Source organism: Falco punctatus (assembly GCF_963210335.1).
Source record: "Falco punctatus genome assembly, chromosome: Z".
Classification (NCBI taxonomy): domain Eukaryota; kingdom Metazoa; phylum Chordata; class Aves; order Falconiformes; family Falconidae; genus Falco; species Falco punctatus.
Window position 1 is genome coordinate 61,939,877 of NC_137586.1, and position 14,504 is coordinate 61,954,380.

Below are 14,504 nucleotides of genomic sequence, written 5' to 3' on the forward strand. Positions count from 1 at the left end.
TGGTTTCTTGTAGCAGAGGAAGAGGATGACTGGAAATCGGCACCAAGGTGGGGAGGGCACAGACTCTTCCACCAGACAGTTTACAGGACTAGTTGGAGAAATGTGTCAGAGATGACTGAGGAACACTTAGTATACCCCAGAGGGATGAACTGCTACATGGGTTCCCACACCATTTGATCAACAGACAATCCACAGTATAATTTCTCACTGATTACGCCGCCCCACCTTTGTCAAACTTCTAGTAAAATTAAATAAAAGTTAAATTAAGAAGTTAAATAAAAAATTACAATTAAATAAAAGTTGTCTTGGGGCTAACAGCTGGCCACAGACCAGCTGTGTACTTTGAGTTACAGCTACACAGGTCACCACCATCCTGCACTTGTAATCCCTCCAGCTACTTATTTCTTCCTTAGTTTGACACTTCTATGATTCAGTTTTGGAAGAAAGTGCAGAGGCAGCTGCCAAAACCATTCTTGTCTTCCTTTTCTTCAGTCCTCTTCCCTCACACACAAACTTTTTGGACCAGCTTAAAATACTGGAAACAAAAAGGCTGCAGAACACAGCCCTAGAAAGACCATATTAAGGCAACAGAATCTCTTAGTACCCACACCTTTTTTTAACTGAGGAACTACACAGACCAGTGAATGAAGAACCTCCTTTCTTGCACCCTTGAACCAACTCTATAGAGAATAAGAATTAAATGATTAATCTACCATTCCCCTTCTATCCAGAGAAGATCCCAGGCCTAATAAAACTCATTAGTAGAAGGAGTAGCTTAAAGACAGGAGGGAAAAACACTACAAAGCATTTGAGTGGAAAATCTCAAGCAACTGGTTCTATAAGTGGTTGTAAACAACTATTATTTTAACAAGACATGAAAACAACTTCCATTAGCTGCTGCTCCACCTGAGAAAGAAACAGCTGTATGCATTGTTCTTGGCCATTGTTATTTGAAATCCTGGAATGTTTGTTAAGAAAATTTCCTAAATTTTGAAGAGGGGGGAAAATATTCAGTACATGCTTGTACTGAATACATCCAACAGCTATGCAAATATAAACTCCCTTAACCTCAAGAGAAGGTGGAAAGAAAAACTTGTCACACTTGTTCAAATATCTATTAGAACTCCACATCAGCAATAATCTGAGCTAGTACAATAGGCTGATAAAGAGATTTTACAGTCAACAGGCAGAAAAAAGGCAAAATGACTCTGCAGTGCACATTCTAGCTACACAATATGGTCAGAATGTGCTCTGACCTCTCCTTAAAACTGGCATCACAGTATGAACACTACACGGTCAAGCTAACTTGCTTAACACTGACAGCTTTGTGTTACACTACAAGAGACCAAAACTACCCTGCTTCAAAATCAGATCAAAGTCCATCATGGAGTAACTCCTTCATTAAGTTCTCCTCAATTGAACTGACATCAGCTTGAAGAGATACTGCCTTATAGCCCTTTTTGCAGCTTAGCTTTACATGCTTAAGTAGATTGATTATTTGTAAAAAAAATAATGGATACTGATGGATCACCATTCAGGTTTGCAAGTTGAGCACAGGACAGTTACAGATTTCTGGTTGCCTCTGCAACCTGAACTCCACCACCACTTGTACCCGTGCCCTGAGACACACCAGGATTCCGTCAGGTGCTAAAAGACTGTATGGACACAGCAGACAACACAATCAAAACAAAAGTCATTGTCATAATAAGAGTCATAATTGAAACTCTTAATTTGCACTTTACTGGCAAGTCAAATAATATTGTACGGTATTCTTAAGGCAATTTCCAAGCTTGGGGGAGGGGTCAAAATTCAGAGGGAAAACCATAAGTTCAGATTCAGAGGGGAGGAGAGGGAACAAATCTGGTTATTCGTCTCGCTGAACATTTCCTTCCCCCAAACTGAGCCGGCAGCAGGAACCGCGCTCCCAGCCCTCATCCCTGTAAGACAGATTGCTGATACCCATGGTAATGAAAACCAGCCTCAGCTGGCAGGAGAAAATATGCTCTTCGAGGGCACCGCGGGCCTCGAGATGCTGCGGAGGTGAAGTCTAACACTTCAGCTCAGACCAGTTTACTGCTGGGACAGAGAGCACTGCGGAAGAGGCAAGAGTCTCGTCTGCCTTCTCGTTTCTGCAGAAAGTATTTAGCGCTGTGCCAGGGCCACAAACCCACACTTAAAATGACTGTGTAGCTATTCATTATTCTAAATAATAATTCCAAAGGCTGCCAAAATTTTCCTGAAGAATGTAAGGGCTGGGTGGAGGAGAGGGAGATTTCTAACATTTTATCTGTAAGCCAAAGATTAATGGAATTCATGAAAAGGCATTTTTCAAGCCAACATCAGACAATAAACATTTACAAAACCAAGAACCCTGACAACAGAGCCCTCTAAGCATACATACACACACACACACATACACATACACAATAGTATGTATTAGATACCTCTTAAATGTTTGCATATACATATAAATAGTGTTGGGTACAGTTAGTTTTGAGCCCACATGTTGAAGTGCCAAGAGAAACGAAACAAAAAAGCTGAGTGTCTTATTAATCCAATGCACTTGCACAGCAGGTGTTGACAACAAGCCCTGCATTCATGAATGCCAAAGCAGCTCCAACATACACCCTCACCCTTTTTATCTGTTTGGCAGCCAGTGAGCCATTTCCCAGTGATTTCCCACCTGTATCTCTCCTGCACAGACAGCAAGAGCTGTCTGACTTACAAACAGCTTACCACTACTGCAAAGAGGTCGAGAGCCTAGCATATACCCATCCAACTGCAGGGGATAATAGTTGTGAACCTGAAAGGGGAATTTAACGTTTACAGAAGAAATGGGGAAAAAATAATGAATTCTAAATAGTCCTAATCAATCCAACTATCCAATTACCAAAGTGATGGCTACTCATTTACTAACTGTTATTTACAAAGACCATATAGTATTAGATTAATATTTTTTTTCTTTACTGAGGCTGATTATGAATGTACAATGTTCTTAAAGGAAATAATTACCCTCTAATTTTTAGGTAGAAATTACAAAAAAGATGCTTTAAAGTACAGCATATCTAAAAATAGAGGGGCTTTATTGTCCTTTGTACTTTTACAAATCTGGCTCCCACACAAGCCAGATCTGTAAGCAGTATGCACCAAGTGCCATGCAGTATTTCATATTTAGCCCTTTTACATAACTGCAAACATGCCTTTTCTCAAATCTGGAACCTTCATTCCTTGGATATGCATAGGGTTAAACCTGGGTCAAATTCCATGAACTTGTTTGAAACAAAATATTAACTAGGTTGATGAAATGTTTGCTGTGGTATCAATCAATGAAGTGTCTGGCCGAGAAAAATCATCAATTTCAAACTAAGTCCTGGGCTGTCTTAACTAGACTCTTACAAAGCTGTACCCACATGCCGCACATGCCAGTTTTTGTTCACATTTAGAACAGAAAAACCACAACTTTCAAGAGAAAGGCCAGTATTTTTCTATTATGATCTGAAATTATCAAGATTTTTCCACAATCTAATACAAACCCAGCAATTAGAATTATTTAGCCATTACTTTTTCTGCAAAGGTTCAGTGCAAAGAATCTAAATCTGCTAAGCGCAGAACATCTTTACTATGTAAGAAACTCATAAATCATCAGGCAGTTCTTACAAATATGTATTTAATACTTCTGCATTTTCATTATTAGAACCTGAAGTTATATTGATTATATTCAGTATTAGACCACCAGTGTGAATATACTGTTCACACTGCTACACCCTGTAAGTTTATTCTTACCACCTTTACCTCACCTGACCATCAGCCTTGTCTAGGTGGTTTTAATCCACTAACAATTTTCTAAAATGTCTGGCTTCTAACCAATACTATCAGCATCCGTTTTCTTCCACCAGTCGTGCCATTTATCTTAACAAGCAGAAGTCTTTTTTTTTTCTAGATAATCTAGTATACCATGCTTGTGGGCAAATGTCAAATCCATACAAAAACAAAAATCCATACAAAACCAAAATACAAGCGAAGTACAGTTCATCTGTTTTTCTAAGATCCTGAGATCAAAATTACACGACATTACATGACACTAATTCCCTACAGAACAGACATTTTTAATCGTAAGCAAACCTTCCACTAAAATCATGCTCTTCTTTCTATAGCTAATTTACATGCAGTCTTTTCAGTCTGTGACCCTATCCAATTTGGTACAGTAACCTGGCAACCTGAGCACGGTGCAGTTCCTTCTGCTGGATGGATCAAGAAACAACCTTCTGATACTTGAGTTTGCACAGCAGAGAGATGCAATTCATGGCACAGGCTTCTCTGCTCAGCTTTGCCGGGGCTGAGCTGATCTATCACGGCAGCACAGCCACTCACAGCAGAGAGTTCAGCTTCACAAGAAACTGAGGCTTGCATCTCCTCTCTGTCTCTGTGTGCCCTCTGGGCTATGCAGTTGCAAAATAAACTGCTACCTCCTACCTGCTGTGCTCTTAGGTCTGTATGCTCAAAACAGAGCTTCCTCAGAGCAGGGGAGAAAAAGCACATCTACGCTACAGGATACATGGTACAGAGACAGCGCAGCCCGTCTCATGTTATCTCCTGATCCTGGAGCTGTACACATGTGTTTGCACAGCGCTGCACCGAACTAACTGGGGCTGGGGACATTGCCGCTTGGCTGCAATACTGAACTAACGTGGTGATACGGCTTGCTGTATTTGTATTTGACCCCTAAAGAGCCCTAACTGAGTATTAGTATGCTGTACATTGTGAATATAATTGCTCAGATTAGCATTATATCAGATAAGAAAAGAAGAATATTTGCATCACAGCCTGCTGTACAATGCAGACTTTGCCTCCCGCAGCTTTAGGTTAAGCCGGTTTAGAGTGAGAGTTCAGTTAGGAATGGTGAGGGGGCAACCAGGCCAATGTGAGATTGTGAAGTGCAGCCAGGTTTCTGGAAGTAAAAAACCAAAAAAAAAAAAAATTATCAACAGATCTTTAAAATGCTTTTGGTTGTCTGCAATAAGGGAGTTTCAAAATCTTTTTTGTAAGAGAAGCTCTAATAGCATGACTCTTTTCAGCACGTTTTTGTGATTTGACAAGGGAATGCCTTTGGGTTTCAAAAATACCCTTTCCCTCATCAAATTCTGCTCAGCTTTTCCTGAGATATTATGCGTTAAAATTGCCATTTCCATTCTCTCTTTTGTGTGCCTCAAGAAAATACTGGCCTTCTGCCAGAACAGTAATTAGCATGACTATCCTAAGGCACACTGGAGATGCCACAAAGGCAGTAGCAAAGGGACCATGTGGGGAGCACCTGGGAGCTGCAGCACGGTGGGAACCAGAAGTGAGTGGCAGGGGAGCTGCATGGCCCTCCCAGCACTGGTTTACCTAGCTTTTGGTCTCTCCTCCACTAAGGGAGAGGTACACCACTGGGCCACTCTTTCCCCCCAAATATTAAAGCAATGAGAGACTGAAAGGCAGGGCAAAGTTTCCTCAGCCACCTCCAGCTTCTGCAGCACATATCTGGTGACCGTGTCTTGCCTGAAAATACCAGATGGGGCACAATGTCCCACATTTCTGGCAGGTAAGGCAGAAGACAAAAATGCCCTGTCAATCAGGATCCAGCTGACCATCCACATGAACAAGCATGAAGACTGTATCTGGTCTCCACTTAGCCTAACCTGAGTGTCAAGAATCTCTGCAGCAATGCAAAAGGATCAGGTGAAGAGTGATGATGAAGCACACTGAGAGATTCAGCAGCATTCAAAGAAAACTGCTTTAAATAAATAAAAGAAAATAAAAAAAAAAAGAAAAATAAAAGAATTTGCACCAAAAAAGATACTCATGTATTACATTAGAAAGCAGCATGCAGTTTGTCAACCAAAAGCACTCAGAGGTTAGGAAACACTACTGACAACCTGCAGCACTAGCTCAACTCATCTATTCATTCAGGTGTAGTTTTATTTTACAAGATTTTTAATTAATTATTTATATTTTAATTAACTATTATAATATACTTTTTGGTTTTCCTTAGGAGTCCTGCCTTGTTCAGAGCACAAGATAGATATAGCTTACACTGTTCTGGCAACTCACAGTCTTCCAGAGCTTGATTTTGCAAATTAAATACTGCCCTTTTACCATGGAGAGTTTGGGGGAACCTGGAATGTCAATAAAGCAATATTGTCTGTAATATGACCAAATTATTACCCCTAGAGGCAGCATCATCCAATTTATGCTTTATCCTACTGTTCACAGTCCTCCCAGTGCCATCCAGGTCTGTCAATCTGTTTGCTGCATCCACCTATTCTCTCTCACATGCTAATTCATTTGTTAGTTGTTCAGGAAGAGACCATTTTAGTGTTCTGCACTCATATAATGCATAGCACAGTGAAACCCTGTTCACTGAATACAGCCCTGCTGGTACAACTAAAATAATTATAATACCACCCACATCAGAGGTAGCACACCAACACAGCACTTAAAAGACCACCTGGAAGTGCTGGGCATGCAAAAGTAATGGGGAAAATAACTAAACAAGTTTTTTCAGACCCTTAATATAAAAAAAGTGTTTCTTTAGAGACTGGGTTGCATTCCTTGAAATACATAGTTTTGTCCATGCTGCTTTATTCATCATTCAGTTAAGTATACAGCATGACAAAAAAACTGGCAGAGCAAATAATAAAATATTCCCCACCACAAGCAATGTATTAATAGGCAGCCAAACCTCCAAACACATTTCCCTGTCTGAGACTTAACTCAGAAACACGGTTTTAAAACTAATTAGCAAGGTAACCTTTTTCCCATTCCCTTAGGAAAGCTACTGCGGCCAATCCAAAACATATCTAATCCAAAATTCAAATTTAGGCTTCTTGCCAGCCAGAACTAATTCCCACAACAGCCCAGACAGTTTTAGCCACATTCAGTGCACAAGTGAATATAAGTTTACAGCTAAAGCATGGAGTGTTGTTTGCTGCATGGAAGCTTTCCCCTTATACTGGCCATTCTTAAGAGCTTACAAGATTTCACTGAAAATAACAAGCTAGCAACAGCTGTCATAAAACACATAAAACTAAACACAGATATCACTGGTTTACTTATTTATGAACTTTCCAGATAAAACAGCATAAACTTTTAATTACCCATACACAGACAAAAACCAGGAACAGGCATTTTCACAATACTTTGCTGCAACACAGCCCAGGTGCAAAGCCTGCAGCTCAAACCTGGCCAGCCACTGTGGCAGCATCCACACGGCAGGGGAGGCGCGCTCCGTAAGGTGGCCCACTGTTGTGGTCTCCAGTTGTACCTCCTGGCTGCTTCCCAGCTGCGTGTCAGGACAGAGCTGATGTGTTCATTGCTTTCCCACACACCACACACCTGGGATTTCCCTGCAAAGAAAACCCGCAGGCAGGGGGAGACACGCGTGTTCCCCTGGGGGATGGGAACACAAGGAGTCAGCAGAGGTGCCTGCCCACCAGTGCAGAAGCCAGGCAAAAGGCCAGCCAGCAGACCTCCACGCAGAGAGGCTGAAGCATCGTGTCTGTGCTAGAGCAAACTGCATCCCCACGACATGACCAGTGTTGGTACAAGAGCAGGCAAATGGGGGAGGTGGGATGAACATCTTCCTAATTTATTGCAAAATCAAGAAGCATGGGGGCTTCCTGACCTTGGGCTGGCCAGAGAATAAAGACAAAGGCTAACACTGAGAGGCATAAAGGCTGTTCTTGTATTTGGAGAGACTGAGTTAATACAGTTGTGGCCTACAGCTCACGCACACTACCGTAATACAAAATGCACTACTATACAATCATCTAGTCTGTTAGCAGGATGCATCCTAAAATCTGCCTTTATGTGTTAAACTCTTCACAAAAGAGAAGTAATCTTCTTGTACTTTCATAATGCTGTAATACACCATTAAATACACAGTGTGTATGCCTCTGAAAATATTCCCAGTAATAGCCATTTCTGGGGTTTTTGCCTCTACAAGAGAAAGGGAAATACTTTTGAGAGCAAAAATGCCTACCTGCTCTTCATTCACACTTCAGTTTCCTCAGAAAATCAAAAATACTGGTTTTAGCAGCCTGCTTTTAGTTCACAGATGAATCTGACTTTCATCTCCATGGAATTAAACATGGGTTGAAGCTTATGAAGGAACTGAATTCATGAATGTCTAGGCAATGACACAGAAATAAATAGAGACTGAGATATACTTCTGTAGCTCTCAGCAGCAATCAATAATCTTCCACTAACGCTGTTCTTACTTCAGTCTCTACATGTTCAACTTCTGCTAGACAGAAGAAACAGGCAAATACTTAGCCCTTTCAAAAACTTCCTATTATTAGATGAAACGTGGCATCTGTTGAGGTCAGGGTCTTGTGCAGTACTCTCAGCACAGAACAGTGACTTTAAAAACCTAACTGCTTGACTTAATTTAGCCACAGGCCAGGCATCATTCCCTTTATAAAATTAAGGTAATATGAAGACCACCCTATACAATCCCACCTGCTGAGCACCCCCTGCTCCTCACCTCTGACTGCAGTAACGCTGCACAGGCCATTCTGGGGGGGCACTCCTGACAGTGCTGCCATGAGCCACTGCCTGCTTCGGCTGAAACATCTCAGCCGGGTTTCAATTTTCTTACCCATTTAGGACTGTAATCTCCAGGTGGACAAAGCTTTCAGATGTCTGGTGAGTCCCTGTCAAGAAGGCTCAAGAGACAACAGGCTCAAGGACACAGAGATGGGCCAGGAGGAGTGAAAATGTCATTGCCAGCACCCTGACTCCTGGAGCTCTGCACGTGAAGAGGCAGCTGCCACACCAACCATGCAATATATTCTGACACAGGCGTTCAGCAAGTGGTCCAAGTGAAGCAGCCTGTGACATGTTCAGGGACATTCCTTCCCAGACACTGCAGGGACAAGTGAAGCCAGACAGCACAGTGCACCAAGCACAGGTTTCAGGGCACAGTATTGAAAGGGAAAAGATAATCCTACTTCCATGTCATAATTTTGTAATATCTACACTTTCTTCATTTAGTTTACAACAGCATTTAGCATTTGATTCTGTTCCTATCAAAGATATGAATGGATATTCCAAGACTTTGATGCAAATGAACACAAATAAATTATTACTGGAACCTGAGCCAGGAAATAGTGCAAGTTGGTGAAAGCATGACAATCTAATGCTCTACTCACAAATGGCACAAACAGGGTCAATCTTACATATGGAAAATCCAGTCTGTGGTCTCTCTTACTCACCGTTTGATGACTTCGGTCACAGTAGCGCAGTCCAAAGTAATCTATCTCCACTAGGTTTAAGTGACGAAATACGTAGCCCAGGACAACCGACCCTTTCGTTGACTTCTGTGGGAAAGAATTTACAAAGCCTTTTCACAAAGACGTTCTGCCTTTGTCAGCTATGTGCAGTAGCATTCATGCATTCAATTAGCTTTGTCTAAAAAAAAAAAAGGAGGCAGTTCCCAGTGTCTTTAACAAAGATTTCAGCTGTACAGAAAGAAAATATTTTGCCCTCATACATGTATAATCAATCATTCTGTCAATACTATTAGGTAACTGGCAGGTCAATAGTTACAAGGAGATGTTCTTGAAAGGTTCCCAGTATAACAGTGTAGAGCCATCATACAGGTTGTTTACACTAAACAACTGTACTTACATATTCCCTCAGCATGTTCAGTGAGACTTAATTATCAGCCACAAAACAGAAAACAATTCTGGGGGAAAATTATTAAAGTAAGCAGAAACACACTAAATCTCCTTTTAGCATTTTGGATAAAGCAGAATAATACAGGAGATCTGTCCCACTAAAAAGCACACAGTTATTTCATCATTCACTTGCCATATTAGGCAAATCACCTTCACCATTGGAACTGTTTCCATTATCATTTAAACAGTACAACAATGTCTTGGGAACCTAGGATTGGGCAGGCATCTAGAAACAGACACAAGAAAAGCTCAAAATAAACAAGCAGCCCTGCCTCCAAATAACCTGCACAAATAAATGATGGCAACACTTCCAACAGGGTACTACTGCATGTCAGAAGAGTGTTACAGACAGAAGTTGCTCCACAACCAACTGCTCAGAGCCCCAGGGTTTGGACATGGTTAACTGTGCAGACAGCATAAAAAGAGCTGCCTGCACCATGGCTTACTGGGGACATGGAGTGGTGCCCACCTAAGGCATGCTGAGCTTCTGTGATTGTGAAGCTCAAATCTATTTGCTTTCAATGACCTTTCTGCTCTTTGTCTGTCCAGTAATTATTCATAGCGTCAGTTAGTTTTATTAGCAAAACTAAGGATATAATGCAGCAGCAAAGATGAAGCTGTCAGTTTTCCATTCACGCATCTTACAATTCTTACAATGAGAATACACACTCCTGGGAGTAATCAAGGATCCTAATGTGACAAAAAGGCTCTCTGCACCAGGTTAGGATACAGCTAGCCTTCTTGGTTGGAAGTCTTCAGACAGCTGAGAACTGCAATGGGTTCTACGCAAAAAGTCTTTGTGATAGACTTCCTCCCATGGGGGCTAAAGCTAGTGTGTTATCCCCACGAAACACACGCATCTCACAGCTGGTTTGACTGAAATTAAAGACTCTCCTCTTCCTTTTCAGAGATAAACGGTAACAACACATAAAAAGCTTTTCTACTGCTTTTTATTTATATTGCTAGGCTGACAGAAAACATAAAATGCCTGTTAATTTATTCTCTTGACACAGCTCAGTTAACACTTCCATTGCTGCAGGTCTTGCAGAAACAGGTGGTCCAGCTGTGGGAAAATGCTGAGCAAAACCAATCCAACTTACAACGGCTGGGGGTTCTCCACCTCTACAGGAGCAAGATGCTCAACACTTTGGTTATCCTCAGCCAAAACAGACTGTGCAGTTGTCCCTGTAGCCCTCCTCATCAATCCCTTTCACATCCTTCAGCAATGTCTGCATGTACACAAGGCAGTGCTTCACAAGGGAACTGCCAGGATGAAAGCCAGCAGGTACCCCCGCAGCCCTCTAACCTCACCACCTTCCTTAACCTATTATTTTCCTAGCACTGAGAAGCACTCTTCAGATAAAAACACTGACCCTTGCTTAAACCATTGCAACCTCATTTTCAATTAAAGTTCTTATATTAAGCCACATGATTTCAGGGTTTCATGCAAGTAAATTGCCTTTTCAAGCGGAGTTAAGAAAGCAGTTTTGCTGATGAATCCCTAAACGGCTACTTCATAGTTGCAAAATATGTTTTTACTACATTTGAAGAAAGTTTTACAAACTATGAAAAGACACCTTATTTCTCCTGAAAAAAAATACAGCAAAATTCAGCAAAACTGCAAACCAAAACTATCAAAGATGTTAACAGGATTGCATTCACATCATACGGCATTGCAAAAATTACATAACCTGCCTTGCATTAAGCTCAGACTTGCTAGAGGCTTGCATTCTTAGGGGTAAACCCAAGTGCTTGAAAATATCATCAGCAATGCTTTCAAGAGAGAACAAAGAATTGTTCAAATGAGTCATAACATCTTGCTTTACATGTTAGCACTGTGGCTTCATAAACCAGAAAGGCAGGTTTCTACTGGCTAAAGAAAATGACAGCCAGAACATTCAGGAGAGATCTGATTTAATTGTATTTTTTTAATCAAAGAAATCATTCTTTTAAAAATGGTACATCCAGAACTATATTTTAACATATTCACATTACTGCATATTTAGTCACCAGGAATCCTTATCTTCCACAATGTTCATTGCTTTTTAGCTCCAGTGAGGTTTTTCTAGTTGGTTTTTTTAATTATTATTTTCTCTTTTGTATTGAACAGCAATGCAGGCTAAATCAGATCCATGACTGATGTTAACTGAATTTAGAGACAAAGCAAGATGTGCAGCAATGTCTACCTCTGTAGGATGCTAGTCCCTCTCTTGAAATAAAAGCAGGGTAGGTAGTAAAGCCTCTTTGTATTAAAAAAAAACAACCAACCACCAACACATCGCCTCTTTTACTTTAAGTACCCATCCATTACTAACCCTTTCTCTTGAAAGTAGTTCAGTCCACAGACTACTTCTTACCACCTCATAAATGCTAAGGAAGATGCAGATGAGTCCATGAGCCTTCACTCAAAAAAAAGGCCTACAGCTTTGGTTGAAGATAACTGTTGCCTTTTGAGATGCCTCCCCCGGCCATGACCATTGTTAGAGTCTATTGGAAAGTCACACCTGATGCTGAGTTAGTTATTCTGCTTGTATACTGCCGAGAGATAACAATACAGAACAAGAGCAGAAGGTTTCTAATGCTAAACAAGGGAGTTTGTATTAAGAGTATGGAAAAGCAAGAAGGATGCTTATGGGGGACAACACACGATCACACTGAGACATTCAGAAGTGTAACATTCCCACATTTCCCCCTCAAGTACAGGGCTGGGTGTGTTATGCTGCTAACAAGCCCTCCAAGTGGGAAGCACATGGGATCTGCCACCTACGTACTAGACGGCAGCCAGCGTCCATGCAGTGCAGGAGTGCTCTGTACGTCCTGACGATGCAGCGTGGGCACCAGTGCTTTCCATGCCAGTGCACAACGAAGGACAGAGAGCAAGCACGGCCCTTAACGTGTGCATCGGCACCACCCCACGTGCACCGACGAGCCAGACAGCATCGCTATACTGAGGTAGACATGCCCCCAGACAGTAAACTTTACGCAGCATTTTCAGAGAGCAAATTGCAGTATTTTGCCCTAAGTAAAGGTTACTAAGGAGAGATAAAAATTATGCGCAAAGGCAGTGTACAGTCACGCAACTGAGGGTGAGCTGGGCCACCAGGTCATCCCATTCCTGGTAGATATGTTACAGAAACAGCTGTCTCCAAACAGCACTTTCCCACTGTTCTTCTTTGTCCATTTTACCCCCTTAGCTCAAGCTCAGAAAAGACCAGACACCACCGCAACTTTCCACTACCTCCCATCTCTGAAAGCACCAAGGCACAAGGCTTCAAAATCCAAGTTCTTGGTGGTCTCTACCAACAGAGAGTAAACATCCCTTTTCCCCAAAGCAGCCAACCGTCCAGGCCTCAATTTGCATATCTGCCTGTTGAAGCATAGAGAAATCTTTACATTAACAGTGCTAAATATTTACAAATATTCACCTAGGTAAAATAACTTGACCTTAATTTGCAGAATGAATGTCCAAACAGAGAAGGATTTACATTAGCATTATATGTGCAGGCATTCCGCAACACAATCACAGAACAGAAGAAAGTACTCTCATAAACTGGGGATTTAACACATGCAAATATAATACCACAGTCTGCCCTAAGTATACATCATACAAATGTACCACCCAAATCGTACTAATCCACCCCTCCCTCTCTCCTCCTCTTTTGCTGACAGCAGACACACCAGCCTGTTTTCAGAGGTTTTTTTCTAAGAACTCCTCACGAATGTATGGACACATGCACAGATCTCTCCATGTCTGTTCTGGGATGAAGAACTGAACACAGCATCTCATCTCTCTGCTGGACGTAACCTGCTGCACCCACTCTTAAGTGCTGAATGTTAAGATGCCTGTAGACTCGTTTTGTTTCTGCTAATGGTCAATCTAATGCATTCCAGTTAGAAAATGCTATTCTAAACAAGTGTCTCAAGGTTCATCTTATTAGTCTGGTTTTACAACTACTGTATCTGTCCCAAATTTATAAATACTTTTAAAAATCCACGTAGGGGCCAACTCCATAAGAGAGAGGAAGATTCCTGGGAGCACAGTCTCCAGCTAGTTAAGCGTCTCCCCTTGTAACTACTGGCTAGAGTGCACTTTGAGGCTTTGTCACAGATCGATGATCTACTTGACACTGAGAAAACCTACACAGAAGAAAAAAAGTTAAAAAGAAATATTAAAAAAAATACTCAGCTTATGGGAAACTACTTCAGCTCAGTAGGCTCTTTTTTGGGGGGTAGATATAAGCAACTACATTTACTTGGTATAGTAATGCGCTTTGTACATGCATACACATTACAAGAAATGCTCCAAGCAGGAATCAAAGTCCAGTGAAGACACCAAAGGGCAATTAGAGCAAGCAAATAAGTAATGGAAAGACAACTAAATTTTGGAAATGTAATTAAATACTTACTAATGCTTTAAAACTGTTCTCTCATCAGCCATGAAAGATAGTTCGCAAAATGGCAGCAACTAGTTCAGTGTAGAGACATTCCAGCCTTATCTATTTGATTTAAAAATCTGTTCACTAATCCATCCCTGAATATTAATATTACCCAGTTCCATAAATCTGCATTTGCTGTATGACAGATGAGTTATGGTACCAACAATAAAGCATTTCAACTTTTCACAGAAAAGAGCTGCTCTGAAGGACTGAATGACCGATGATCATTTCGATCACATTCCCAGGCACTTTGAAGAAATCTTACATCAAAGAAAGAAACCATTATAATAACAATGAAATTTAAAAATACAACATAAACCCACTTATTTGGAATGGTTAAGATGTTGGT

The 14,504-nt window shown here is 41.2% G+C and overlaps 1 protein-coding gene across 3 annotated transcripts in view; it reads right to left on the reverse strand.

Annotated features, from left to right (window-relative positions):
- The window catches only part of EPB41L4A (erythrocyte membrane protein band 4.1 like 4A), a 135,165-nt gene that overhangs the window by 76,165 nt on the left and 44,496 nt on the right, over positions 1–14,504 (reverse strand). For all 3 annotated transcript variants that reach the window (XM_080371233.1, XM_080371232.1, XM_080371231.1), the window contains exon 2: positions 9,255–9,359. In XM_080371233.1, the coding sequence (XP_080227359.1) occupies positions 9,255–9,359 (105 nt within the window). The remainder of the gene's footprint in view (positions 1–9,254; positions 9,360–14,504) is intronic.